Source organism: Anopheles stephensi, chromosome 3 (genome assembly GCF_013141755.1).
Source record: "Anopheles stephensi strain Indian chromosome 3, UCI_ANSTEP_V1.0, whole genome shotgun sequence".
Taxonomy (NCBI): Eukaryota; Metazoa; Arthropoda; class Insecta; order Diptera; family Culicidae; genus Anopheles; species Anopheles stephensi.
Window position 1 is genome coordinate 172,367 of NC_050203.1, and position 25,711 is coordinate 198,077.

A 25,711-nucleotide genomic window follows, 5' to 3' on the forward strand; every position below is an offset into this window, starting at 1 on the left:
GCAAACCAAAGACAAATTCTTCTTTCAATAAATTAAAGCAATAGCCAAACACCCCTGTGCTTTTGCCGTGGACGTGTGGTGTCATTCGTAATTGTTTTTCTTACATTGTTCGATTTTATTACCTCAAAAAAGTGTTAAAAAATTGAAAACCCCTTGCTTATTGTAATCGTATCTGTGTATAAATGTAAGTTGTATATTCAACGGACGAACGCATAACACAACGACAAACATGGGAGGGAAAAACCAAGTACGTTTCCTGCCATCGTGTTCAATCTATCGCTCCAGTTGTCTGTGGGATCAAGTTAATGTGGTTGTGTTACTCCATCTTATGTATGCAAGCAAAATCGTTGTTTGACGAGCCACTTGATGGTCGTGCTACAACAGCGTGTTATAGCATTACATTCTTGTGTAATGCGCTTTTTGATCATTTCGTTCTATGTGTTCGTTTCTCTAAGGTAGAATTTAAATTGTTGATGTGGCTTTTTGTTTCTTTTTTACAATGCGCATTGGTCATACGGCATGGGGCGAATATTTCAAGATAATTTCCCTTTACTTATGCTATTGATGGACAAATGTACCGATGTGCGGTGAGAATGTGTAACGGTAAAGCTTTCGCATGACGGTGAGACTGAAGAGAGTGAACGAATTGTGTAAATCGTTGTTTGTATTTACTACAGACTTGATGACATTTCCATTAACATTTATGATATTCTGCAGAGAAATTAAAAATTGCAAGAACACCAGATCTGTGATTGTAGTGAATGGGGTCGAGGCATTGGAGCAGAAGGTTTATAACGTTTTCTAATTGTACATCGTTTGATATATCTTCTTTTTGTCACTGCGTTTTGCATGACATTAATTTTGTGGCTATTTGGCGCTTTGAACATACTATATCTGCGCATAGAATTCTTTGTGAGTGTAAAATTTGGTTTTCTCGATGCTTTTCGCCAGGTTGTCTTATGGTGAGTTCAATCTAGAACATTTTGTGAAGATGATTAATGCTACTGGAATACTAATTAATAGCTTTAATCGAAAACAAAACCGCCTCAATACCATAACCTGTTTCCTTTCGGAATTATCAACATATTTAACTACTGATAATGATTTAATATGAAAACAAATATGCAGTTTTTTTACTCTACCAGCGTTTCAGTACAAATATGAGGAAATAGAACCATGGTTAACTCGTTATCACAATGATTTTACAAATGAAAGTACTGTTGTGGCGTTACTGTTATGTGAGATACGAGTTCTCATTCACCAGATTTGTGTTTGCCTGTTTGCAGTGGCAAATGAAGATGTTTTTACCAGTCTAAACAAGAGAAGACTTTACAGTGACGAATAGAAGATAGGTTCGTTTCGTTTTACTGTTTGGTCAATGTCTTTCGCACTCGAAGCCACCCGTGTGGCTTTCAACTCTGTGTGGTGTTTATGCGAAACGCCAATTTGTTTAAATCGCCTAACTACGCTGGATTTTGCTACTAGTTTGATAAAGTTTTTTTTTCATACGTTCCTTTCACCTTACCTAGGTGGCATCAGCAGGTAAGCTTGAGATCACATGAGCGGGAAAGTGGAGGAGGATGGTGAAGCGGTTTTCACCGGCAGGGTGTGCCTAAACTAAGGTCGTTCGGTACCACGGTTAAACGGTAACTTAAACGAATACTGTACGAGTCGATTTTCCATAAGCTAACGAGCAACTGTTAATATGAGAACGAGTCGCGTCTTCTTTAACGTATAAAATTTTAGGACAACAAACACAGATTTTGTGTTATCAAACAGAGCTGCTTATCCTCGTTCCTTACCACTCTTTTGCCATTCCGCCGCGCGTAATTTGATTGTAAGTGGTGTTTCAATATTAGTTAGTTAAGTGTTTAGCCTAAATAATTTGACTCTAGCTAATTAACAGTAAAGAAATATGCTCTTGGGCAAGCAATCATTTGACTGTTTGTCGTAAGTGCTTTTGCTTGTTTACGTTAATTAAGCCCAGCGTACGGTCAAGCGCGAATCGATGCTCAACGTATTGTTGGTTTGGTGTTGCTTAGCTAATCGATAACAAGAATAATTCATTTGCTTCAGAAAAAACTCCCTCCACATCTCGTCTTTTATAAACGAAGGAAACTTTCATTCTTATCTTGTGCATATTCTTATCACGAGTGCATAATACTTATAGACGAATTTAGAAAGCAAAAACCATGTCTAAAACCGATTTGATCGTATGGTGTAATTGCGCTAAGTTCAGTAGGAATTGATAAGTGTGTGCATTCAGTGTTCTTAAAATTGTGTCTTGCCATGTGTTGCTCTCGGTGCATGCTGATTGAATGAATAACGGTGGTTTAAATATGAAAAAATATTATGCTGTGCTGAATTACAAGCAACTCTCCTTAGACTAAAGAAACAGATGACTGCATCTGCAATAACATGCGATACTAGCTGCTGCATTGTTGCTGGACAACCACTCTAATAAGCAACGTGTTTTGTAGCAATCGGAATGCATTCCAATCAGCATTTTTTCCGCAAGCCGAACAAGCAAACAGCCTTTACCCTCTTCGCCTTTTCCGTTTTGGTCATAAGGATAGTCTAGCATATTACCCAAGTCCTTATTTACAAAGAAACTCAGCAAAGCTCATTTCCTAGCTACCATCACTTTGTTACATACTTTGTAACCTTTTCTACATTCTAGCTCATTTGTTTAAAGTTATCTTATGCTCGCTCCACAAAGAACTGAACTAAAGAACTAACCAGTGCTCATTGTTGGTATGTTAGGTTGATGTCACCCCACAAAGCTTGTTAGATTTCCTAGTTTCTTCTACGTTGGACGGATTTTATCGAGGAAAATGGTTCCCATCGATTTGGCCGATGAACAGTGAAATGTGATTTCAGAAAAGAAGAATTGGAACTTCTACGATAGAGAAAGAATCGCAATGTAATTTGTCCGAAGCCGAACTATGTAGGGATTGATAGATACACAGCTTAGCCGTCCTAATGTGGATGATAAATAAAATGTAGGATCAAGTTTGGAAGCCTTGTCAGGAGGAGACGCTTTCACAGCTGCAGTTTCTAGTTTAGATGTAGAGAAAGATGTTTAACAGGTTTTAATAATATTCTGTACAGGGTAGAGAGCCTTAGGTATATGGTTCCACATTTTAGTTCGGCGTGTATTTATGTCCCTCTTATCTATTCTTAATGTTGTCGATTGCATCGTTTTCTTTGTTGGTTTATTTTGGTATGTGTATATCTACGGCTCAGTATTTTTTTCTTTTACTGTGGAAGAAAGTATAATGTAACTGTTAAGTGTGATATTACAAGGCTTTCTACCTATCGAGAAAGGGACACAGAGAGAATGCGAGAAAGAGAGTGAGTCAGATATTGAAAGAGGAGTATGAAATTGAGAGCAAAATGGAATGAGTTTTCTTCCAATAACGAACTTTGGAAGGGTTTGGTAAAGTAGCGTACGTTTAGCGTTTGATAAACTTGTTTGGTAAATGGTTTTGCTCTAGCAATGGAAAATGGAAGTATTAGGAGCTAATCTATCACACTCTTAGCCAAGTGCAGATGCTAATGCTTCGTTAGATGCAACAAGTAGTGAGCGAAGCGTGAAAACCATGAGATTGGATCTCTTTATACATCCTTTGCGTTCGGTTTAACCCTACTGACGTGTAGAGCCTTTTTGAGATTATCCCTAAAGTAGCGCTTCAGGGTAGTTTGGTAACATTACGACACTTTATGCTTCTTTCGCGGATCCCGCCGGGCCAGTTCGGGCGTCGAGTGGAGTGGTAACTCTCGCCACATGATCTATAGAAACGTAGATAACGGATTAGTTTCATATTGCCTCTAAGAATGCCAAGCATTTTCAGCTTACAATTTCCTCATCATCGGGAACTCGAGATAGAAGATCTAGCACCTCGTTGTTGGGTACACTGTGTGGTCGGATGATCCTTCGGCTGAACTTTACCAGACCCCAAAGCAACAGCAACACCCTTATGGGAACGTAGTGTAGAACAAGGCAAGCAGCTAGTAGCAACAAAGCGGTCAACCAACTTAGCTCTGGCACGGAGAAGTTGAATGTGCTAAAAGAAAGATGATACGTATGAAATTGAGTGCTTAATGTTGCAGAAGCACAAATCGTTACATACTTTTTAACGCTTTCCCCGAGCGATGCTAGGAATCCGATCGTATTTTGTACACTCTGCGACACTTCCTGTATGGCCTGCAACCGTTCTTTGATTGTTTTTTTCTCCTCCTGCAACAAACGTGAGGTTAAATAATGAAGCAATCGTTGTGCTGCCCTATCCGGGGCTACATTAATTATGTATAATGGTGCCAATCCGGGCTGGTTGCGATAATTCACCTTTTCCTTATCCTCTTCGTCTTCGTCATCGCTGGCTACGTCGTACTCGTCCGCCGTTGACTGGGATGAGCTTCCGGTTAGCCATCGAATTAACCAATTCCTAACCGAAAAAGTGAGGAGAAGAAGTGATACGGAAAAGGGTTAGTTGTACGGTCGCAATAATTATATATAATGCATGCTTGGGTGCTTCCGAGCCCTGCAAGAAATGAACTTCGCTTCGTTTTCCGGAGAATGCTTTCTGCATCCTGTTTTTGGATCTGAAAAAATACAATCATAAGCGTTTACTTACTTCAGCAGGTATAGCAGAGCGACGGCCGGTATGGTAGAGATATCGAACCAGATGCAACCACAGACCCATAAAACCAGCGCTATAAACGACCGTATCGGCGATTCCCACTCGAAGCAGCTCCTGGAACATTTGGAGGAGGTGTTTGGTAGAAAGGGAGGAAAAATGTTAGTGTTCGCAAGGCAGGTCCAAGGCTGGGTATTGTTTACGTTGGCGCTATGCTTGTTGGGAATGTGATTTTATTTGTATCGATTCCGGCAGCGCTACACGTTTTGAGCAACAAAATACGGTGCACATTGGTAATCGAATCCTTGGTCCTTTCCCAGGGGATCATTAGGATTTCATCATTGACAGCAATCGTAAATGATATTTCAGTAAAAGCGATGAGATTGAACCAAATTGAATTGCGCAATTACAAAAGCATACATCAGCGATAAAATCAAACACAGATAAACCATGTCTTACGATAGCTACCAGGCGCCTCCATCGAAGAGGTTCACCTGAGGAAAACGGACGAGGGAAAGAAAAACCAACCTGAAACACATCCCAATAGTCTCAATACCAATAAAAATAAAAGCAAGTATGCATAAATTCTGTCCTGATTCTGTGTTGAGTAGAAAGAATCATACAATCACGGCATATTTATGAGGCGGCTGGAGATGCAAAAGCCGTATGCATTTATACCAGGCCTATGGAAATGCACCTTCATTTTGTGTGCTGCTTCACACTTTCCGACGTAATGTGATAAGGATGTTCAAATCTTTTTGTTTCATTATGTCTTCTCGTTTTCATTCGCTTACTCGATGGAGGGCGTGGGCAGAAAGGAGATGAAACAGTTAGCTGGGAAAAAATGTTGGCATAAATTGAACCTTAGAATCGCGGCGTTTTAAACAACGATGTCGTTGTTGCGGACGACCTCCTTTTTGATTTACCAGAATGCGCACATTCTTTCAATAAGGTTTGCTGTGGCATGGTTTGTGGTGCACAATGGTACAATACTCACTGCACGAACTGTCCCACTTCGATAAAGTACATAATGACGGCCTTCAGTCGGGTGACATTGCGCAGGAAGAGTTGTCGCTTGAACTTGGCTTCCTGTTGTACCAGCTTTTCCTCCTTTGGTTCGAGCACTCGTAAGGCCGCTCGCAACTTGTTCCACATAACCGTCATTTCCAGCAGAATCTAGCAGAGAGGAAACACAAATTCGAAGGAAACTTAATCATCTCACGAACGTACGCTACAAACCATGAATAGCTTCATGGGCATGGGACTCATTACCCACCTGAGGTTGAGTGCCTTTGGCGCGGGTGTACATCTTCTTGTCTTTGAGAGCGTACCAGCGTTTTTCGCCGTTGCGTATTCGTAGCAGCGGAATGACGACTTTTCCAAGGAACTCTACTTTGTGGTCGCGATCCTCGTCGTACACAGTGATTTCCAGCACCGAGGACATGTCTTTCACGTTGCTATTTCGTGAAGCGAACAGACAATGAGAAAATGAAAACGTTGTTAAGATAACCAGCACATTTGGTATGCGTACAGTCCGTAACGTGATTTTTACGGATTGTCTGCATAGAAGCGTGTTCCTTACAAAGTGAAGATTTTGTTCCAGTTAGGAGTGAGCGTTTTGTACTCGGTTTGCGTTTGAAGACGAGCGTTGATTAGCTCCAACACGACGAACGGGTCCGATTTACCACCAATATCCGCCGCTGCCAAACCCGTCGCGCCAAACACTTTCACCGTGAGGTGGCCAACGTCACGCATGTTTTGAAATGATTTGTGCCACACCTGAAACAAGATTCCAATATATTTAGACAAGCCTTGCTTCTGATGATCATAATCTAACGAACGCGTACATATCGGCTTTGAATGAGAGAACGTTCCTTAGAATCCTCCTTATAGGCCGTTAGATCGGTGATGGTTTCCGAAGCTGTTGTCCCACTGATTGTCAGCATGAGATGAACCTCGCCCGTACACTCTTCTAGGGGTTGCCATATTCCGTGTGTACGTTCGCGTGGCAAGCTCCGCAGATCGATGGTACATTTGCCGTAGGTATTGTACTTCCCACATACTATGACTTCTAGTAGCTGGTCATCGTCGAAAAGATGCAGATCGAATTGCTCTAACCAGCGTGCGCGGTAAGCAACTTTAGATTTGTATTTCTCGTTCCCTAGTCTATGGGGCGATCAAACCAAGACATTGTATTACTGATCCTTTGCTTGGAAGAATGCTATGTGCTTACCTGAATCGGACATATATATCGTTGAGCCCGTTTTCAGCATCCGGTGGGAGTCCTTTTGCTTCGATCAGCACGATAGTGACAACCGAGCTCCAGATTTGCGACTTGAGACGTCGTGACGCATCGGCCAGCTTCGGGTTGCGCTGAAAGTACTTTCGAGCGTGAACGGAAACGGAAAACGGGGAGGCGGGAGGTGGTGCAATTTTAGAGCAGAAAGAAAACAACGAGCACACCCTAGGGCTGGTGTAGAAACATGTGAATGAACCTAAGTTGAAGAGGCTGATGTGTACAAAAAGATAGATGAATGAAAGAAACCTGAACCAAAAAACCCATTTAATGGGGCGGTGCGGTTTCGAAGGAAACCAAAGAGTTGTACATCAAATTAGGAAAGTAGGCAGTAGAAAAAAGCAACAGATTGGAAACTTTGGTTGCCTTGGGACAGGAAGTGACATAGTGTTGTGTGAATGAAGTGTAAGGGGCTTCTCACTTGCTCTTTATCCTCTTGTGTCTTTGGCCACAGTGTGACGCCTAGTTTTAACTCTCCAAGGTCTTTTGATGCTCGTTGAGCATCCTCGAGCTTGATCGTGAGGTCTTCTGCTCGGTTCAGCTCCAGCGAGGTGAGGTAGAGTTTGGCTGAACCCATGAAATCATCCTGCAGCCCCCAGTCATAATCGAATACCTGTTTCGAGAAGAGCTCCAATTAGCCAGTGAACGTTCAAGATGTGTGAAAAACGTTATCACCTTAATTACTATGGGTTGAAAAGGATCTTCCACTGGCACGACAAACGTTTCGTCCCACGTAGGATTTAGGTCTTTGTGAACTGTCTTCGATTTGTACAACAAACGTCCTCCAACTTTAAATTTGACGTAAGGATCACTCGTTCCTGCAGCATCCAATGATGTCCAAAGATGTAAAAATAAGTCATTTCCATGATAAGAATTAACTTACCGCTTTTATCCATTGCCACGAGTCCATGGCCACTTATTAGATGTACTCGAAGCTGGAAGAAGGAGTGTTGTCTTAGCTGTGCTTCTCTCCTTCGTTGTTGCTCGTCTGCAGGACTCAAACCAGGACGTCCCACTTGGTCCAGGAATTTCCGAAACTTTGGGCAATCCGCCAATCGTCGAATGGCTCAGTCCGCTAGGTCCTGGTGTCGCCTCCACGTCCACCTTCGTTGTGAGCACCTTGAGTACGCTGGCGACCCCGGACGAAGACACACCCTCACTAATCGAACCCACCCCTCCCGTACCACTCATCGTTGCATTCCTGTCGACTCCTTTGGCTAGCGGCGAGTCTCCGAGTGTCTGAGCTCGATGGCGAGGCGATTGGTGAGGTGTAGCCGAGCTGCTATGCTCTGCTGAACTGTTGTCGGCTGCGTAATCGCTTTGGCTGTCACGACGACCCTCGAGCTCCTGACCGAGCGACCCTCGCAGTCGTTCCTTACTGCGTCCTCGTGACCATCGATGCTAAAGAATGAAGGATTGACCAGTTGGTGGGTTAGCTTGAGAAGCGAGATTTACTCTCGACCGCACGTACCCTTAGTGTGTTAAAAAATCCGTGCGTTCGTTGTATAACTCCGGTCGGTATGGTGGGAACGTTTGCCGAACGGGCTCGCTGTGGCGAAGACTGCGGAGAATCGCCGTAACTGCCACAGTCGTTACAGCTGAGCTCCGAAGCTGACTTACTCAAGTGTTTCCGCAACGAGGAGCATTTGGATTCTAAATTCAGTCGAGAACGTTCTACAGAATTGAGGATGGCATTGTGTGGGGGTTTGTTTGTTTGGTAGAGCGTGGAAGAAGGTTGCGCATTCGGCAAGCAAAGATGAGTTGCGGAAGAAGAAGCAGACGGTTCATGTGTTTCACGCCAGCATACAGACAATGAAGTACAGAGATAAGCTAATTGAAATATTTCTCGTTTAGCTCATAGAATTCTACAAACTACAGAACATCCACCTACACACATCTACAGTTTGACGTATTTCAACGATTCATGATTCATGCTATATTTGTTGATATATTGTACAAGAATTGCGTACTGCTAATTTATAAGTTATCATTTTTAAAGTCATAACCTTCCGAAGGGAAAACTTATTGCACGGTGTATTTATGTAAGACGAATTGCTGATACTGAATCTTTCGTGGCATGTGTTGTACCGGAATCGAAAGAGAGCCAATTCGCCGAAGATTGAGTTCAATTTGCACAGAAAATGCAAGAGCAGCTTATAAAGTGTAAGCCGTATGATTTGTGACCCTTGAGGGAAAGAAGTTTTCTCCCAAGAGCTTATACTAGAGGGTGGGAAACTATCTTTATTGAGCAAACAAATCTTACACGCAAGCTGTTTTCCAAAATAAAATTCAAGAATAACATCCTCAAACTCGTCACAAACTTTTGAGCAGGCCGTAGAAGTATACCTGTTCCCATGTTTTATCATGGCGAACGACGAGCGAAGCAAGAATGTTTGAAATTTTCTCTTTCGACTGAATCACCCTTGAAACCGTTGCAGGAATGTGAGTTTTGCATGATTGTGTTTATTTGAGATGAATCTGTTGAGATACAGCGTTCACCCGGCGTTTGCTGCTGTATCAGTCTTTGCCAACCAGTCCCTATACCTCCACAATGCGCGCGTTCGCGCGCTGTTTATTTATAATTATTGAACGCTGAGAAAGCGCTACACTATTTGCCTTCCGGGCGAAGGTCGTAAAGTGTATTGACAGGAATTCATAATGAGAACCATAATAAAAATCAACAGGTGGCGAACGTGATCAGACACACGTGCGAGAAAAGTTTCAAACCTCGGACCGATTTGTTCAACTTAATGGCCGATAATGAATCTTTTTTTATATTGAGCGTTTTAGAACGATTTTTTGATATTTTGTTCTAGTTAGAAATGAATTAATAATAGAAATACGGCCAAACCGTTGCAATGGAATAAAAAAAGGATTTTGGTAAGACTAGCGATGGACAACAGAAAGTAGGAAAATTGTTATGAAACGCGACTTTGAGTCTCCTCGCTGTTTGAAACTGCACGGGGATTAAATCGACCGAACTGATCTGATACGATTTAATTTAATACTTGAATGACGGTATGATGGAAAATGTGGCATAATGTACTTGCTTAGCAGATGCTGTCTGTGCATAAAAAAGGATAACGCATGTACAATGTGACAGGATTTGAGTGAGCTCACATCCACTGAGGCCGAGCGTGCGTGGTTGAAACCGTAAGGGATTTAATGGAGCAAAAAGGAGTAGCAAAAAATGAGGCTCTCTGGTACATAAATATTTTACCATTATAGTTGAGTACTTGAAAACTTTAATGCTGAATGGTGGTGGTTCACTACGGTGGGCATTGGTACAAGTTTTTCAGTACGTGTTCAGCACATGAATGCATCCGTTTCCTCCCCCAACTTTTCGCTGTTGATTGTTGTTTGTGTCATTTTGTTTTCCACCTGAATGAAAATGACTGCCTTACATAGCTTTCGGTTACTACTGGGCGGATACTTTAGCATGCGTGAGAGGACTTTTATGGTCGCTTCTATCATGGAGTTAGTTGGTAATTGTTACAGTAGCTGTGAAGTCCTGAATCAGGGTCATAATTACCAAATCACATTCGAGCTATTGTGAGGGTTAGTGGTTTAATACTTTACTTGGGGGTAGTTTCAACAACATGCAAGCGGAACCTGACATAACAGAGAAACAGTCGCCGGAGCCTGGAGCTGACCGTCAGGTTCCGTGAGCTAACGGGTAAGCGGCTCGTGACTTTGAGAGCTAATCAAGACACACTCGGATAAGATTGGATGGTTTCGCTTAGAGATTTCATGTTCAATCTCTTATTTCATCTATCAAAAATGCTACGCGTTGGTGAAGGTGTGTTGGACACATTAAGACCAAGCGCCATAACCACAAATCCCCCTCTTCTGGTAGAGCGTGTATTTTTATAATTATCATTAAACTTCGTCCATCGGAAACCCCTCTGTAATGAAGGTGTTAAATCGCCCGTCACGAGGATACAGAAGCAACAGCGCCATTCCGGAGGAGTTGATAGTGCTTAAAGGTATTTCCAAACTGGTGAATGCACATTTATCGATCCATCATCAAGCCACATTTTGCAGAATCGAGGGCTAGTAGAGCTTTTATAAACGTGTCTAGCTACAAAGTTGCTAAAAAACATATAAACAAAACGCTGCTGAAATCTTTGAAAATGATACAATCTAAAAAAGGACACGTTGACGTGTCGAAAACCGGCCAGAAGGTCTACCTTCAAAACATTTAGCAACCTGAATATTCAGCCCCTATGTTTGGTGGGTTCGCAGGAATCAACAACCACAGAAGCTAGAATAAGCTGCGCTCGACCGTCCTGCGGAAAAGGTCGAACGATTTGAGAACAAGTTGCGTAAAATTTGATTGGCATGGCCTGTCCGATATGTCAGGCCCAAGCAAACAAGGCAGGAAGGCTACACAAACATCTGTTGATTTACGGAAGGGTTAGGAAATCCAAAGAGGCAGAAAACCACCTGGTAGCATGAGCAGAACATTAGGCGGTAAATATTTTTCCTAGAGGTGATTGAGGTTGCACGGATTAGATGCTTAATTAATGTTAAAGAAGACACATAAACCCCTTACCATCATAGTCAATTCCAAACTTGGAGGCAGTAATGCAAAATGCTTTCAGGGGAGGCCGTTTATAGTCTTGACAAATTAATGTCTTAATTTCAAATTACTCTTTATCCATGAAACCCTCTCCGTTGTAAATTGGTAAAGTACACAGTGCGAATGCTAGAGTATCTTCTTTTATCTCTGATCTTTGCACATTGTGGAGAACTACTAAAAATGGACAACAATTTACGCAGAAAAAAGTAGATTCTAAAATGTAGATTCTAGATCGAGTAGATTCTAAAATGAAAAAAAAAAGTGTTTTTAAGTTGCGGAATCCATTCTTCACTATAGGAAACAGCACCTGGTTGAGAAACAACACCAGGCTAGGCAAGGTTAAGGTCAGGCGTTAGCATTGGTCATCCGACTCGCCCAGTGTGCTTCGCATATAAGGATGGTGGGATGGTTTGTTTGGGTGTTTGGCGGCAGATTAAAAAGTCGGCTGACTGAAACCGAGTGATTGTAGGACGTTCCTTTGTTGTATTGCAGATGCCATTGGGTGACGACGAAAACACTGGATCGTTTCTAATCATAAAAATTGGAATCCCGGCGAAGATGTATATCTATGGTAGCGCACTGTCTTCCATAAATCATTTCCCACTTCGGTGCTACACGATGCAGGAAGTGTGTCCGGGAAATATGTGCCGGGCTCAAGCGATAAATAGACAATCCATCTGCTAGTCTCCCATAGACAAAACCAGTCTCCCGTCTTGATACGATTTAGCCCATATCCCATGTGGTACGATCGTTTTTGGAGCAAAACCTTCAATTTCCGGAGATGGAGTGTGGTCCGTATCTTGCGCACATTTTTTGGGTGTTTTGTCAAAAGGCGAGACGATTTGTTCAGTGAAAAGACAATCCAGACCATTTCTTTCATTTGTCTGTGGGTCGTCTGAATGAGAAAAAATGTTCTTCTATCTACCGGAGACACCGGGATTTGGGTCAAAAATTTACCACCACCAGCGTGGTGTGTTGGACAGTCAGAAGAAAAACTAATTCCAGTAAATGTAGTTAGAGTGGGCGAAAACCGGGATCGAGTTCTATTGGAGTTTAAGGTGTAGATGCGACAAAAATAAACATGAACCCACCAGCAAAGACCTCCAAACATGCGCCCAGTCAAGTAAACACGGCAAGAAATGCCACCTCAGCGTTCTGTTCTGGGTACAACCAAGCATTAGCCGCCAAACATGAGTCTAACCGTTTTTGGGCGTAGGAAAGAAAGAAAAACACAAACTAACTGGCCTTGCTAAGGGGTGAGAAAAATCGTTTCCTTTTTCCTGCGTACGTGTGGCAACACCGCGAGCTGAGAGTTTATCTTACCAACGTCATCAACATTGATCATCGAAATCATTGTGATCATCGCACTGGTCAATCTAAAGGACCAACTGTTTCTCTACTTGAAAGGGAAATCAGCAACCACAAAGAGGATGCTGTTTCATATCATTTTCCTACTCATGGCTGACCTGGGAGCAAATATGGAACACTTCGAATTGGGATGAGTGTCACATTACCGAAAGCCGGTCGGTAGCCGATATTTTCCCAGCGAGAAGGTCAAAGTTGAGCTGAAGGAGCCAGACAACTCATAAACAAGGACTTACAGATTGTGTTTCGGAATGAGACAAAACCAGTCGCTCCATTTCGTCTGTTGCGAGGTTAACGGAAAAGTCCTAGCCACTGAAGAGTGAACCAATTCTGGCCAAACGATTGTTGCCGCAGGGTGGATTTTCGTGTGTTCCAAGCGTGAAATGTATGGGTTGCTCATAAACCTCAGAGAACGAAGCGCGACAAAATGTCGTTACTATAAGCGCTAGGTTCATTTCATTGGCCCATTTCAAAACGAAGGAAAATAAAATTTGTCCAAGGAGTGGAAAATTATAAATTATTTTATCTCCCTGTACGGTCAGCGGTTAACGGTGTGTCATTGGGAAAAATGGGGAGGTTATTAAGTCTTGTTTCTTGCAAATGAACATTGTGCAATGTGGCGTAGAAAGTGTACACAAGAACTCGACTGACCGAAATAGGTTATGAAGAATTTAAATTGTTCTAGTGTGTGGATGTTTGGGAAGCATAATTGACCTACATTAAAAAGATTTGGAGTGTCTGAAGCGTGAGTTGGTGAGCTAAAGCGAACGAAAAAAATGTCCCATTCGAAGAACCATCATTGCCCTATTGAAAGAATCTTTCAGTCTTTTATCCGAGACTTTCTTCACGAGCAACAGAGTGGAAAATAATGAAAATCCATCAAATTATGATTGTGAAAGCAGTCCGAACGGGGACTTGCTATTAGGATAGAATTGTCTGGCTTCCGGAATCATTACGAAGGTAGATTTCGAAACACCGTGAGCCAGAGAGCGCTTAATTCAGATTTAATGATGTGCCGGCTTAGTGATTTCGTACCTCACGTATTTGCTCGCTTTGTTTACTGGTTAAGAAACCTTTCCTGGTTTCCCAGATGTTTCCGCAGCGTCCCAACCATGCCAGAATGTAGCTAAATTTCGATTTTTCCGCCAGTGGTCACGTGAAACCTAATTGCACCAGAATATCCCGGGTGCACCGGTTTTATATGGCAATGTTTCACGTTCGTGAGTAATTTTCACACGCACAGTACCACACATAATTTACTCTTTCTCTCTCACACACTGGCACACGCACGCACTACACTCACAGCACTGTATAACAGTCTCCAGAACCCCGGAAACTGATACCGGACGTGTGCAATGTCGAATCACGCCGGTCCGCTCTGTTCCGTGGCCGGAGAAAAACTGAACCGAACGGCACAATCGGAACAACTAGCGCTGAATGAAAGAATGTTTCCGGCAGTCAGCCAGTGCCAGCGTTTGGCGCGTTTTCCGCATTTTCCGCTCATGCTCCAACTGGCGCTGGTGTAGCCAAGCCGCTGTTTTTTGAGGGAGAAAATATTGTTGCAGCATGCTCAGCTGGTGCGATGGATGGAACGAACGCGTGTGTGTTTGTGTGTGCTTGTTCGGGCCTGTTGTGGAAAAAGGACGCACGTTACAGGAACTATCATATGGTAATTGTGATGAACACGATTAGCAGATTACAGCGCCACAATGTGCAATAAGTTGCTGGAAGACTCAAGAACAGTTTCGGAATTCATAGCTCTATGCTTACAATTTAAATTTAATAGAATCATTGGAAAATACAGAAAATTTAAATGATCCAAAATCAGCTATCGAATAAATTTTAATCGGGACTTTGCATTCATTCATTGCATCCTTGAAAACATATTTTAGGATGAATCATTTAAAATTACGTCCCTTCACATTTTCCATAAATTAGCGCATTCAAGGAAGAATGCTACAATCAACCTTTACAGAAGCAGCAACATTGCTCGAAGACACAATTGATCTTGGCCCATCGTAGCACACTTCCTGCTAAAGAATTGCCTCATTCTCAATACCTCTACAAAGATAGTTTCGGAGCAATCTTTCAATAACCTGTTACATGAACGCTTGAAACAGCCGTTCTCAGTCCGAAGCTCGAGTAGGAATAAAGTTCGTACCGATTTCGATCGGAATGATGACATCCTCGTGGAGAATGGGCTTTCCCAATGTCCAAAGGTACCATAACAATCAGCATACGGTGGTCCGTTTTAAGAGAATATTCGAGATGGGTTAATGAAATGCTGAAGTATTTATGTTGAACGTACGGAACATTGCAACACGGCGCAAACTTCTTTAGTGAAAATCGAAATGAGTTTGGTTTTCTCAATTTAGGTAGAGAGGACGACAGTTTGATGGGATCGTATTTATCCCTTACGAACTCAGTTTATGGATCGATACAATAATGAGTTGTAATGTTAGTGGGTTTGTGCTGTGAGTTGTAATAGATTTCAGAATATTTTTACAGATATTGAGCCCCTTTGAGTTGAGACGTATTTAATTAAATCCAAACGTTATCACCCACACTCTTATTACCAAAACATCGATGTGTCAAATACAGTGTACCGCATCGATCGGCCGATGATACGCAAATTGAATTACATTTTCAATCTGCACTATACGACCTTGAAAAGGCGATAGCTCTCCCAAGGACAACCAGTGCTTCCATGACTTGACTGTCCTTCTCATGAACGAAAAGTTTTTCTCCAGCAACCAAGGAACGATTCGGATGATATATGCGGATGATGGTTGAGCTACGTGGTTTCTATTATAGTGAGGCCAACAGCAAAGAAAAGAACCATATTGCAAACGGCCAAAACGAAAATTGCTAACCAATGCCCGAGTGCTCCCTGAGGGTTGGACAAGTAAGCGCCGAACAGGATCCGGGATCCTTTGAATGATCCAATAAATTATGCACCAGCTACCGTAGGAAGGCAGATTTTGAGGAAAATTCAATATTACCCCTTTCGAAAGGTAAGTTTATCGAGGACAGAGGCTATGGAGGATGTAGCACAATTTTCGAGAAGATGTGTCCTTCGGTACCGTAGTTTGTACGCTTTTGGTGTCGAAGCATAGCACTTTCGAATGAAAAATACTTTCCCCATCCTTTACGGAGACATCACCCTTCTTTTTTGTGTTCGTTTGCATCACTCCGTGATTACTATACGTGGGGAAACTACCGAACTCCCAATACAACACTGTGGAATTCGAGTGGTACCGAAGGTTTACTACTGGCTCCCGGGGCAACTGTTGCGTCATGCAGGATCGTTTAGTTTCATTTGGTTTTTTTTTTTCTACCAGCAGTTATCATGACAATTGCTTGTGTATAGTGTCCTCGAAGGGCTACTGCAAGGGGTACAGCCAAAAGCTCATCCCTCTGCTGCCGAGATCCTTCGGGACGAACAACCTGCACGGCCAACAATCATGATACGTACGCACGAGAGTAAAGTCCACGGTCTAAACGGCGGAACTCTGGAGCGATAAAACGCCTTCGCTCTACACCAGCGAGAATTATACCGGCAGCGACACAGAGACTGTGCTCCGGGTGTTATAAAACGTTGAATATTGTATGATCTCATGTGTGCGACCGTCGGGCGAGTGATGCCGAATTTGCGATTAGAGCGTCGAATTATAAATGAGAGTCGGTGATGATGACTCCACAATCCATGCAAATAGAAGGGCAGTGGTTAATGATACTGTAGTACTCTTTTTTTAAACAAATCATTTTGAAGAATCAAATTGTTTATCAAGAACGAGTACTAAGGATGTATTTCTAGAAATACCAGATTAAATCGCTCCATTCGGCAACATAAGATTTGGAAAGGCTGAAAGCTTTTGCAATGTTGTACTTCAAAAGTTTCCATTAGTTGATTCGTCTAAATGATCAGTAAAGTATACTTCAAAACAAGCTTCAAAACAAGCTCTTCGAGGACATGCCGCATAAACGTTCGTATCCATGCCCTTAAGCTTATTACTAATCTATTATTCAGCGCACCAGTACCATCGATTCCATCGGATCGACTTTTCCTAATCAGCTTGTGGTAATTGTGCAGCAACCACAATAGCTTGTGTCGATTGTCGGAAGGGGAATACTTTTTCCCCAGGAAACGGTGCCAGCGACGGGGAAATGGCAATGGTTCAATTGAAGTCGACGTGTTGCATTGAACGCGGTTTAATTATGCCAGCTGTGTTAGGTAGGTTTGAGCAGCACTGAAAATATGATTAGGTTGCTTCAGTACGCTATAAAGTTCCATTTGGCCACGACGGAAGTGCAAAATGATAGAGAATAATTATTCCCTTAGGCTCCTACATCGTAGCTTTTCTACGGTCCACAGGGTTGCTATTTTGGCTTTAGCGTAGAATCATACCACATTGGTATACAGGCTAACTATCTCCAGTCAGTAAATTAGCTCCCGGGAGTGTTATAAAACCGAGTGTTCTATTTGAAAGGATCGTTCTACTTTAATTGTACAGAGATCATTGTGTATGTTACTCTTGTTACTCTTGTGTATGTGGGTATTACTAGGAATTCGTTTAAATTTTCTCTTCTTTCTTTATGTTCTCTCTATCACTAATATTCAACTAATTTAAACGGTCTGGCCGTCTTGCTACTTCAACCGTTATAGGAAGCGTACAAACGTGTTCCTACTTAAGAGTCCGTATCCAGTGAGGTATTCTTACGATAGCACCATGAGCAGCAGTATCGGTCGTTGTTTTCAGTTAAGAATTAACGGCGATTTTACGCTGGCCATTCCGTAATGCTATCGGGTACATCAAAGCACACGAAAGGGTGTTGACGGATCAAATGTCGACTATCAAGCCACCTTATTTTTAGTGCTTCGTGACATAAATGTGTAGAATCTATATTTATCCTCCCCGATAGTTTTACTCCCCAGTGCGATGTATCAGCCGAATGGAGCGTAAAGTTCATGCTGCTCAAAGCGAAAGCATCAGGTTCAAACATGAATGGCCCGGAGTCATTCAACATTCGTGAAATATTAATTATCAATTAAGTCCCCTAAGGCGACTACAGGGCGTGACGAATACATGCACACTGATACTGTGGTACGGTGAAGTGGAGGTATTTTTCCTTAGCGAAGACACAAACCTCGACTAGCGTCTAGCAAGGACATTCACATACTAGGCAGGAAGCAAAGCGCGCTACATCAAAGAGAAGATGAGAAAAACAAACAAGCTGAACGGTACTTACTGCTTCCACTGCTACTACTTCCGCCTCCACTACCACCTATTCCTCCGGCGGTGCTGATGCTCGCCATTCCACCGCCTCCACCACCACCGAGACTGCTGCTTCCTCCCCCTGGTGTGGCCGCTGTGGAGCATGCTGTTGCCGCCATTCTACTGCTTGTACCTGAAGAAACGATGACGTTGAGCTCTACTTATCTTTCCTTTGTGGCTGATAAACGGGCGGCTGACCAGATGTGGGCGAACACTCTTATCTTTTCGATGAGTTTTATCTTTCGTCGCGGTCCTTAACCACCGTGCCCGAGGCTACTTTGTCAGCTGTCCCATGTCCCCTATTCCACGTGCCTGACGATCGCGTACTTTGGATGCAGCGTTTTGAGCACTGTTTGCATTGTGTTTACGCGCGCAGAGATTTGGTCACTTGAACGTTGTTTCGTTCTGTATGCAAATGCGCACAGACATACGCACACAAATACCAAGCAGCTGGAGCGGGAAAACGCGAGTTGTTCTTGTGGCTAACGTGTGTTAAGCTAACGCCGAGCGTCTTCAAGTCCTTTTCACGACATTCACCTACGTTTTCCTGCCCGAGTACGGACACACTTCATTCAGCACGCATCGTTTACGCATAGTGTAGTGTGGGTGTGAGCGTGTGAGCGTGTGTGCGTGTGTGTGGTAAAACTGTGGGCCAGGAAAAACGAGCCACCAGGGATCTAAATAACTCAACCTCGAAAGCTTAAGTCGGTGAAGGAGTCCTTTCTGTTTGCGCTTCACGCCCTTCCGAGTGGATAAAGAACGTGTTAAAGCGTGGGGAAGAAAAGGCCTAGAGGAAGGAATCGATGAGCTCGCACACCATCGCACCGACTAACTGCAAAACGACTGGTTTGGCTGGCACTGTTGCACGGAACGCGAGTCAGTCACACCGTTCGGAAGCACCACTGACGAAGCGCCAAATAGGATGGGCCAGAGCGATGAAGGATTCGTTATGCTGGGACACATTTTTCTTTGCAACTCCAACACACTGGAAATGTACTCCGACCGTGCTGGTGTTCGATGACGTCGTAGGCTGGTTAGTCCCTTTCCGCGGTAAAAAGGTGTTGCACGTTCTCTTTTTCCTTTTTAATAATTGCAAATTCTTTCCTCTTTGTTCGTTCTACTTTTCCGGGTGAAGTTTTCACCGGGTGTGAGGCTACGTTGAAGTGGTTTGTTCGACTTCCGCAGGCAAGTTTTGTTTTGTTGCTGGTTTTCGTTTCGCCTTTTTTATCTTAAGTTCGTCATTTTTGAGCTCCTCGAGCCTTTAAGCATGCCTATTCGTTCTGGCAGAATGATGTCCTTAGAGCAGCAAATTGATTTAAGTTGTCAACTGATGACGGCTGGAACTGAATGGTGGTCGTGAAGCAAAGGAGTCTTTTTCCTGAAACAGATGGAAGAGGAATAAGAAGCGTTGTTAATGGAAGCAAACCTCTCTCCTTATTATAGTTAGCTTTCATAATAATTGTTTGAACAAAGCAGCATTAATGAAACGCGTCAAAACATCGTAAAGTTTTTGATACATTTTAGATCCAAATTTCCAATTCCATTTAAGGGTTAATAATTCGACGAAAACAGCGACGCTTACTTTCACTATGAAGTATCCATGTCGAGTTGTTGTCATAAACCGAGGTGGCTCTCAGTACAACCAGTTGCAAATTTGGTTTATTGACACCATTTTTCAACCTGCCCGTAAAAGGTGAGCATATTTGTCAGACTCAACCAACCGAAAAACGTCCACCAACGAACACGATTACGGGTCTGGAGTATATACGGGCGTTGGGCTGGAGTTGGTTGATTTGCAACTAGTTTTTTATTAGACAGTTTTTGCGTGCCTATTCTTGTTGCATGCACCAATTTATTGTACCCTCCAGTAAGGTTCGTTCTGTTGTTGTTTTTTTGTACCAGCACAGTGGAAGTGAACTTTTGTGTACCTACCTGTGCATGGTTAGCACAATTTGACGCTGGTATGATCCCGTAGCACATCGGTTTTATATTGGAAGTGAAGGTATAATAGCAGCTGCATTGAATTACGAATGTGGGGAAGTACGAATAACACAAGCAACAATTGATAACAGTTGATAGTGGTTTTATCAATTTTTTAAATATTGTACTATTTTGAAATGAGTTTTGTGACATTGGATTTGTTTGTTATGTTGCTTTTCCAATTCTTTTTCAAAAGAAAACTGAGGCATAAAATGTGTGCTTCAGTGTACTTTCCAACCTACAGCCTAAGTATTTATGTATATACGAAAAAGATGAAAATGTCTCACACGTGGTGTTGGTTGTGGCCAATAAACATTTTACGAGTACACCCTGCCCAGCTGCAGTAAAGAACGCTAAAGAGCAGAAATGCTCACAACTACTATCCGGTCGAACCGTCCGTTGAACTTTATGGGATTTGTTTTAGCAAACGCGTCAGACAACCACATGACCAGCCAACACCTGTTTCGTTTCCTAAGAACATTTGGTGGCGAGTCTGTTCTGGCCGAGTTTTCACTTTCTTTTTCCCCCTCATTTTCTCTGGTGGTCTACTGCCATCCCAAAGGAGGCATAATCGATCAACGGAAAGCAAACACATCACCCATTATAGTAAAACCCCAGACAATGCAGCAGCAATTGTTTTTGGTTGGCATCAGGCCAATCGTCATTAGGTTTGCTATATGTGTTCTACCCACTGCCAGCGTCGTCGGCGTTGCCTACAAATGGAATGAGAGAACGAATTTAATTTTGAGGTGACATTTAACCAAACGCTCGTTAGATTGCGGACCACGTGCCGCTGCAGTTGTGAAATTCAACAAAAATCGACACAAGACTACATAGACACACCGCTTTTGATGTGTTGGTGATAGAACGAGTCCATCGCTACCAATGCCAAACGGCTCATCAAACGGCTGGACAACTGTTTCAACGGAACAGTCTAGTTCCAACATTAAAAGAACGCTCGAGAATATGATGATGGCAATCCTTGAAAACAAATCGCACGTACCACACCTCCTGCCATAAAGAAGGTATGGCATTTTTATCATTAATTTAATTTTCCCCATGGACTCTGTTCTCTTTTGTTCTCAGCGAAGCGAATTTGCTTTCGCTCGCTGCCGCTTGATTTGAAATTTAAATTGTAAATGAAGAACTTAACATTTTCTGATATTGGGAGCGGGTGTTTTTGCTGTGGTCTGGCGCCGTTTCCGATGCACTCAACGACGGACAAAGACTTTGACGAGTCTTTGGGGCGTAGTATTTTGTTGCATAAAACAGCTACAAATCGACTGTCATTAATCGCGATTTGCCGTATGGTCGCAAGTGCCCCAGGATCCTCAGCGTTATTTCACACCCCAAACGGAACAGGGTGGTATCATCACATTACCCATGCCAGAAGAAGCGAAATTGTAAACGAGTAGATGATCGGTTAAAGTAAATGAGAAAAGAACATGCGAAAGATTCAAATGTCTGGCAACTCTGCGCCATCGTCGTCCTTTCCAACATGAATGGACGTAGGATGAGAGATAAGTGATACACAGCCTCTATAGAGCGAACGTTCGTTGGTGGAAGGCTCGTTCCGACAAATCGAATCATAAATCGAGTTAGTACCAAAGAGACTTCGGGAAAGGACGTTTATCCGGTTGAAGCAATAGCGGGTCTTTGGCCTACATACTTACAACCGAACGTTGCGTTTCGCTTCGAGACGGATGATATTTCATCATCAGTATCATTGACGCCTTTCCCACCATCATCAACATCATCGATGTCGCCTTGCGAAGCTGATGAAATGGGATTAAATGTGTATAAAAGCAAATCCTGGACAAATCAAAGAACGAACATCTTCACGTACGTGTTCATCTTCATGATAATGCTAATGCTGCTATGCTTCTCCACTTTTAACATAGGTGGAGAAGTTGCAAGAAGTGAAGCATAATCGGTGTGCATTAATAGTCTCATGTAATCGCAAACCAAACCGTGTCGAGGCGTGGGTTGTGTGCACGAGGGAGATGGGGAAAATGTTCACGTGGCATGGTGTTTTTGGCTCTGTGATACGTGATGCTCGTTAGTATAGTGTGAAACCGATGGAAAACATGACAAAAGCGGTTCGAAGCAATTGGTTTGGTTTGAGTGAGGCTTGGGATAGGCTCTGAATGTTTATAGGAAAATATCCTTGCCATATAGGAAGGCGTGCCAGGCATTTATTCAATCCACGATATTGAAAAACATTTTAAAGATAACGATCTTCAGCATTTGCGATAGAAATTAAACAGGTATAAAAAGTCAATATTTAAGATAGCTTCAGCATATTTCCTACGTTACACTATATTAGCTTCAGATAATTTAACAAAGTTTTAGGTACATTTGAATTCCATTATAGGTATTTTTAGCATCTTTCGAAATAGAACTGCTTAATATTCCTACTCAATTCTTATTCACGCGAAATAATGGAAACTTTGTTGATGCTTTGCCGAACATTGTCCTCAAAAATAAAACGAATCATCCACTGCCGCCTTTATATTGCTAGAGTGAGCCAAGATGAAAAGAACATGTTACATAAAAATCGAAATCTTGTACTGGATTTATGATCTGGCTAGCTGGAAGGGTGCCGGTTGGAGATAATTATGGTGTACACGCAGAGAAAAAAAAGAAAAGCGAATGGTACATTCACAACACCCATCAGCATAAACGGCGGCCAACATGCGATTTGTGTGGTGCCGTTCGCTTCGGTGCAATAGAAAATGGGACCCGAATACTGTCACTAGCAAGCAAGAAGCAACGCTTTTCAGAAATACCAACCATCGCGTACAACAGACATGCAGGCTGATGGGGCAGAGGGAGAATCAGCCCTCCAGTCCTTGACACTGCGTGAAAGGAAGGAGTGGACCAAAAATCAATGTTTTGCTGATTAATTATGCGACCGTTTTGGGTTGTGTGCGATTGGAGTGGTTCCATAGTTTTACGGGTAGAAAATAAGGGTATTGGGTTGTTGTTGTTGGCTTTTTATATCCCCTTTTTTCTTTGCAGGTCAGGCGACCATGTCTGTGCGTGTGCTTTCGGTTTTCTGCAGGATTCGAATGAGCTCACTGAAGCATGTGCCAATCTAGGACCGTCGCGATTAGGCCCCGAGGGATTCGCACGTTAGTCACGCATTCTCACCGTGCTCGGCAGGTGGATCTCGAGCTTGTTGGTGTAATCTTTCACTGCATGAATTCACACGTGGACACAAATACAATAACGAATCTTGTGGGACGGGAAATATGCAACAGCCTATTTCTGTAGTCGAGAACCGCACGCCTAAATATTCCAACATTCCGGTCGAGTCACCGGGGAGAGTCTCGTCCACGCTCTGCTGTTTTCGCAATTTTATGACCAGCTAGCACCTCGGTGGCGCCAGAAGGTTCTCCAGCCCCTATCCTCTGCTAGTGAAGCGTATTTTCCGGAACTGCAGGGGTCTTTTGGTCGGCTGTGAAGCTAGGGAAGTAATTATTTTGTCAACCTTACAGCAAACGAATGGAAGGGAAAGGGGAACGGAACCAGTGGGTCTGTGTTCGTGTGGTTCCGATGGTGGTTTAGTTTGGGGTGTCCTGCGAGACCAAACCCATGGAGACACGAACTATGCCCGAAGCTTGACTAGCTCGGTAAATTCAATTAATTTCGCATCAACACGGTGCATGTCAACTTTTACACCAAAATACACGCAAGTGAGCTTTTTTGTTAAAAACTAAAATACGCATTAGAATTCGTGTGCTGCATGTTCATATGTGTGCAATATTTGCCACATTAGTCCCTTTGTTACCTGGTTTGTTTTCGTTGAGATGGTCAAATCCAAATCTGATGGAGAACTCATCAATGATCACTAAAGCAGCGTTCTGCCTGCTGTTTCGGATGCTTGTTTACTGCATGCTCTTTTCCACATCTTCACCTTTTTGCTTATAGGAACAGCAATGTTTCACTCACTAACACCAGCACATTTCATTGCGTTACTGATTTGTACAGGACCTGTAAAAACGGACCGCACACAAAGGGCACTAATAAAGAAATCACTTCTTTTCCTTGGTTAAAAGAGCAGGACATGAATAACGTAGAAATTCATATCCCTACATATTCACACAAACACACACACTCACACAGTAAACGAATGGGTCAGAGGAAACCCTTTCCTTAACGAACGTCCCCGTATCCGGAAGGCTCCTGAACGATAACGACACATGATACCGCGTGGTGTTGTCACGCAAAAATCACTCACGTACTCACGAAACACATTGCTCTCACTCTCGTCACATCAAAGCAACACGGACACCACATTAATTGAGGGGTGCGACTTCTGCGACGAAAAAGGGCTCGAATGCCTACGCTACACTTGGCTGCTTTCTTATACAGTGAATTATACTCTTCAAGATTTAGGTTTGCTTGTACTGTAAATGAGGTCGAATAAGAGACACTTCGTCAGCAAAGCATCGGGCATCAAAGTAGGTAGATCTGCTGTTCACCACTGGCATTGTTTTCACTTGCTAATAGAAATCGAGTGCAAAATCACCCAATGCTTACTACCGACCACCGAAACACTCGCTAACAACTTTGCGTACAATACACTCGTTTGTGGAATGGTTAGCATCGACCCAACAGGGTCAAGCCGGGTGAGCTAAACATAAAACACCCAACCCCTATTCGCTAATAGTGTTGTGCTGCTGCTGTTGTTACTGCGATTCTCTCGGAAATCACACTGAGGAAAGAATTCTGAGTTGCGAGTATTATTCCAGAGTCCGGCGGATGATTAGGGTGATCTGTGCTTCAAGATTCTCACCGACGAACAGAACACACACTGGGACCGTCGCGAAATGACTCAACGCAAACACACGCGTTCGGTTGATTGCTTCACGGGGGAACAATCTTCAAACACCTGAACCCCAACTTACCTCAATCTTGTGGGCCTTTTTTCGATTGCAAAGATTTGGTGTCTGCTCGAACAAAAGCTTTTCTGACAGCTTGAGGCGAATTTGGACGGCCAAACAGTGGATAGAGCCACGAACGCACGTTATGCGTTCCGCTTGGTTCCCGGTTATGATCTCAACTGAAAGAGAACGCTCTCTGTTGGGGATCCCACGACTAGCGCAGAACTTCTCGGCTCTCCATGAGTCGCGGGCAGGCTTCCACACGGTTCCCGGCGCACGCATTGGCGATGCAAGCTAGGGAAAAAAAATCAACAAACGCTTCCCCAAAGAGCTTCCGTCCCATGTTTTGGTTTGTTGTACTCTCTGCTAAAAATATAGGGGAAGCAACCCTCACTGAGAGAACCGTTTCGCGAAGCTTACGGTGGAAGAGCAAGCGAACGACCACGTTGGAAACGCGTGCGCGTTACTCACTCACACATAGGCTTTAAGATGAGGATGCCAAGGAACGATAGGAAAGGCAAGGAGCACTCCAGGATGCCAACAAGTCATGCAAACTAGATGCACAGAACGATGCGGGCCTACACAGACAGGTAAGAACAATGCGATTCGTTTCCCTCATCAGCAAGCGTTACCAGTTGTTACTGGTGAGTTAACATGCTGTGTTGCATTTGAGGAAGTGTGCA

The 25,711-nt window shown here is 43.1% G+C and overlaps 2 protein-coding genes across 2 annotated transcripts in view; one reads left to right on the forward strand and one right to left on the reverse strand.

Annotated features, from left to right (window-relative positions):
• The window catches only part of LOC118508869 (protein prickle-like), a 104,919-nt gene that overhangs the window by 26,346 nt on the left and 52,862 nt on the right, over positions 1 to 25,711 (forward strand). The gene's annotated exons all lie outside the window — the stretch shown is intronic.
• Positions 75 to 25,601, reverse strand: LOC118508871 (multiple C2 and transmembrane domain-containing protein). Its single transcript, XM_036048674.1, is given in 18 exon segments — positions 75 to 3,792; positions 3,860 to 4,067; positions 4,134 to 4,240; positions 4,349 to 4,448; positions 4,638 to 4,757; positions 5,638 to 5,816; positions 5,917 to 6,097; positions 6,223 to 6,419; positions 6,488 to 6,806; positions 6,874 to 7,022; positions 7,358 to 7,549; positions 7,612 to 7,754; positions 7,820 to 7,941; positions 7,943 to 8,337; positions 8,408 to 8,610; positions 18,134 to 19,537; positions 23,933 to 24,135; positions 25,053 to 25,601. Coding segments are annotated over 16 exon segments (2,841 nt in total). The 5' UTR covers positions 18,279 to 19,537; positions 23,933 to 24,135; positions 25,053 to 25,601; the 3' UTR covers positions 75 to 3,711.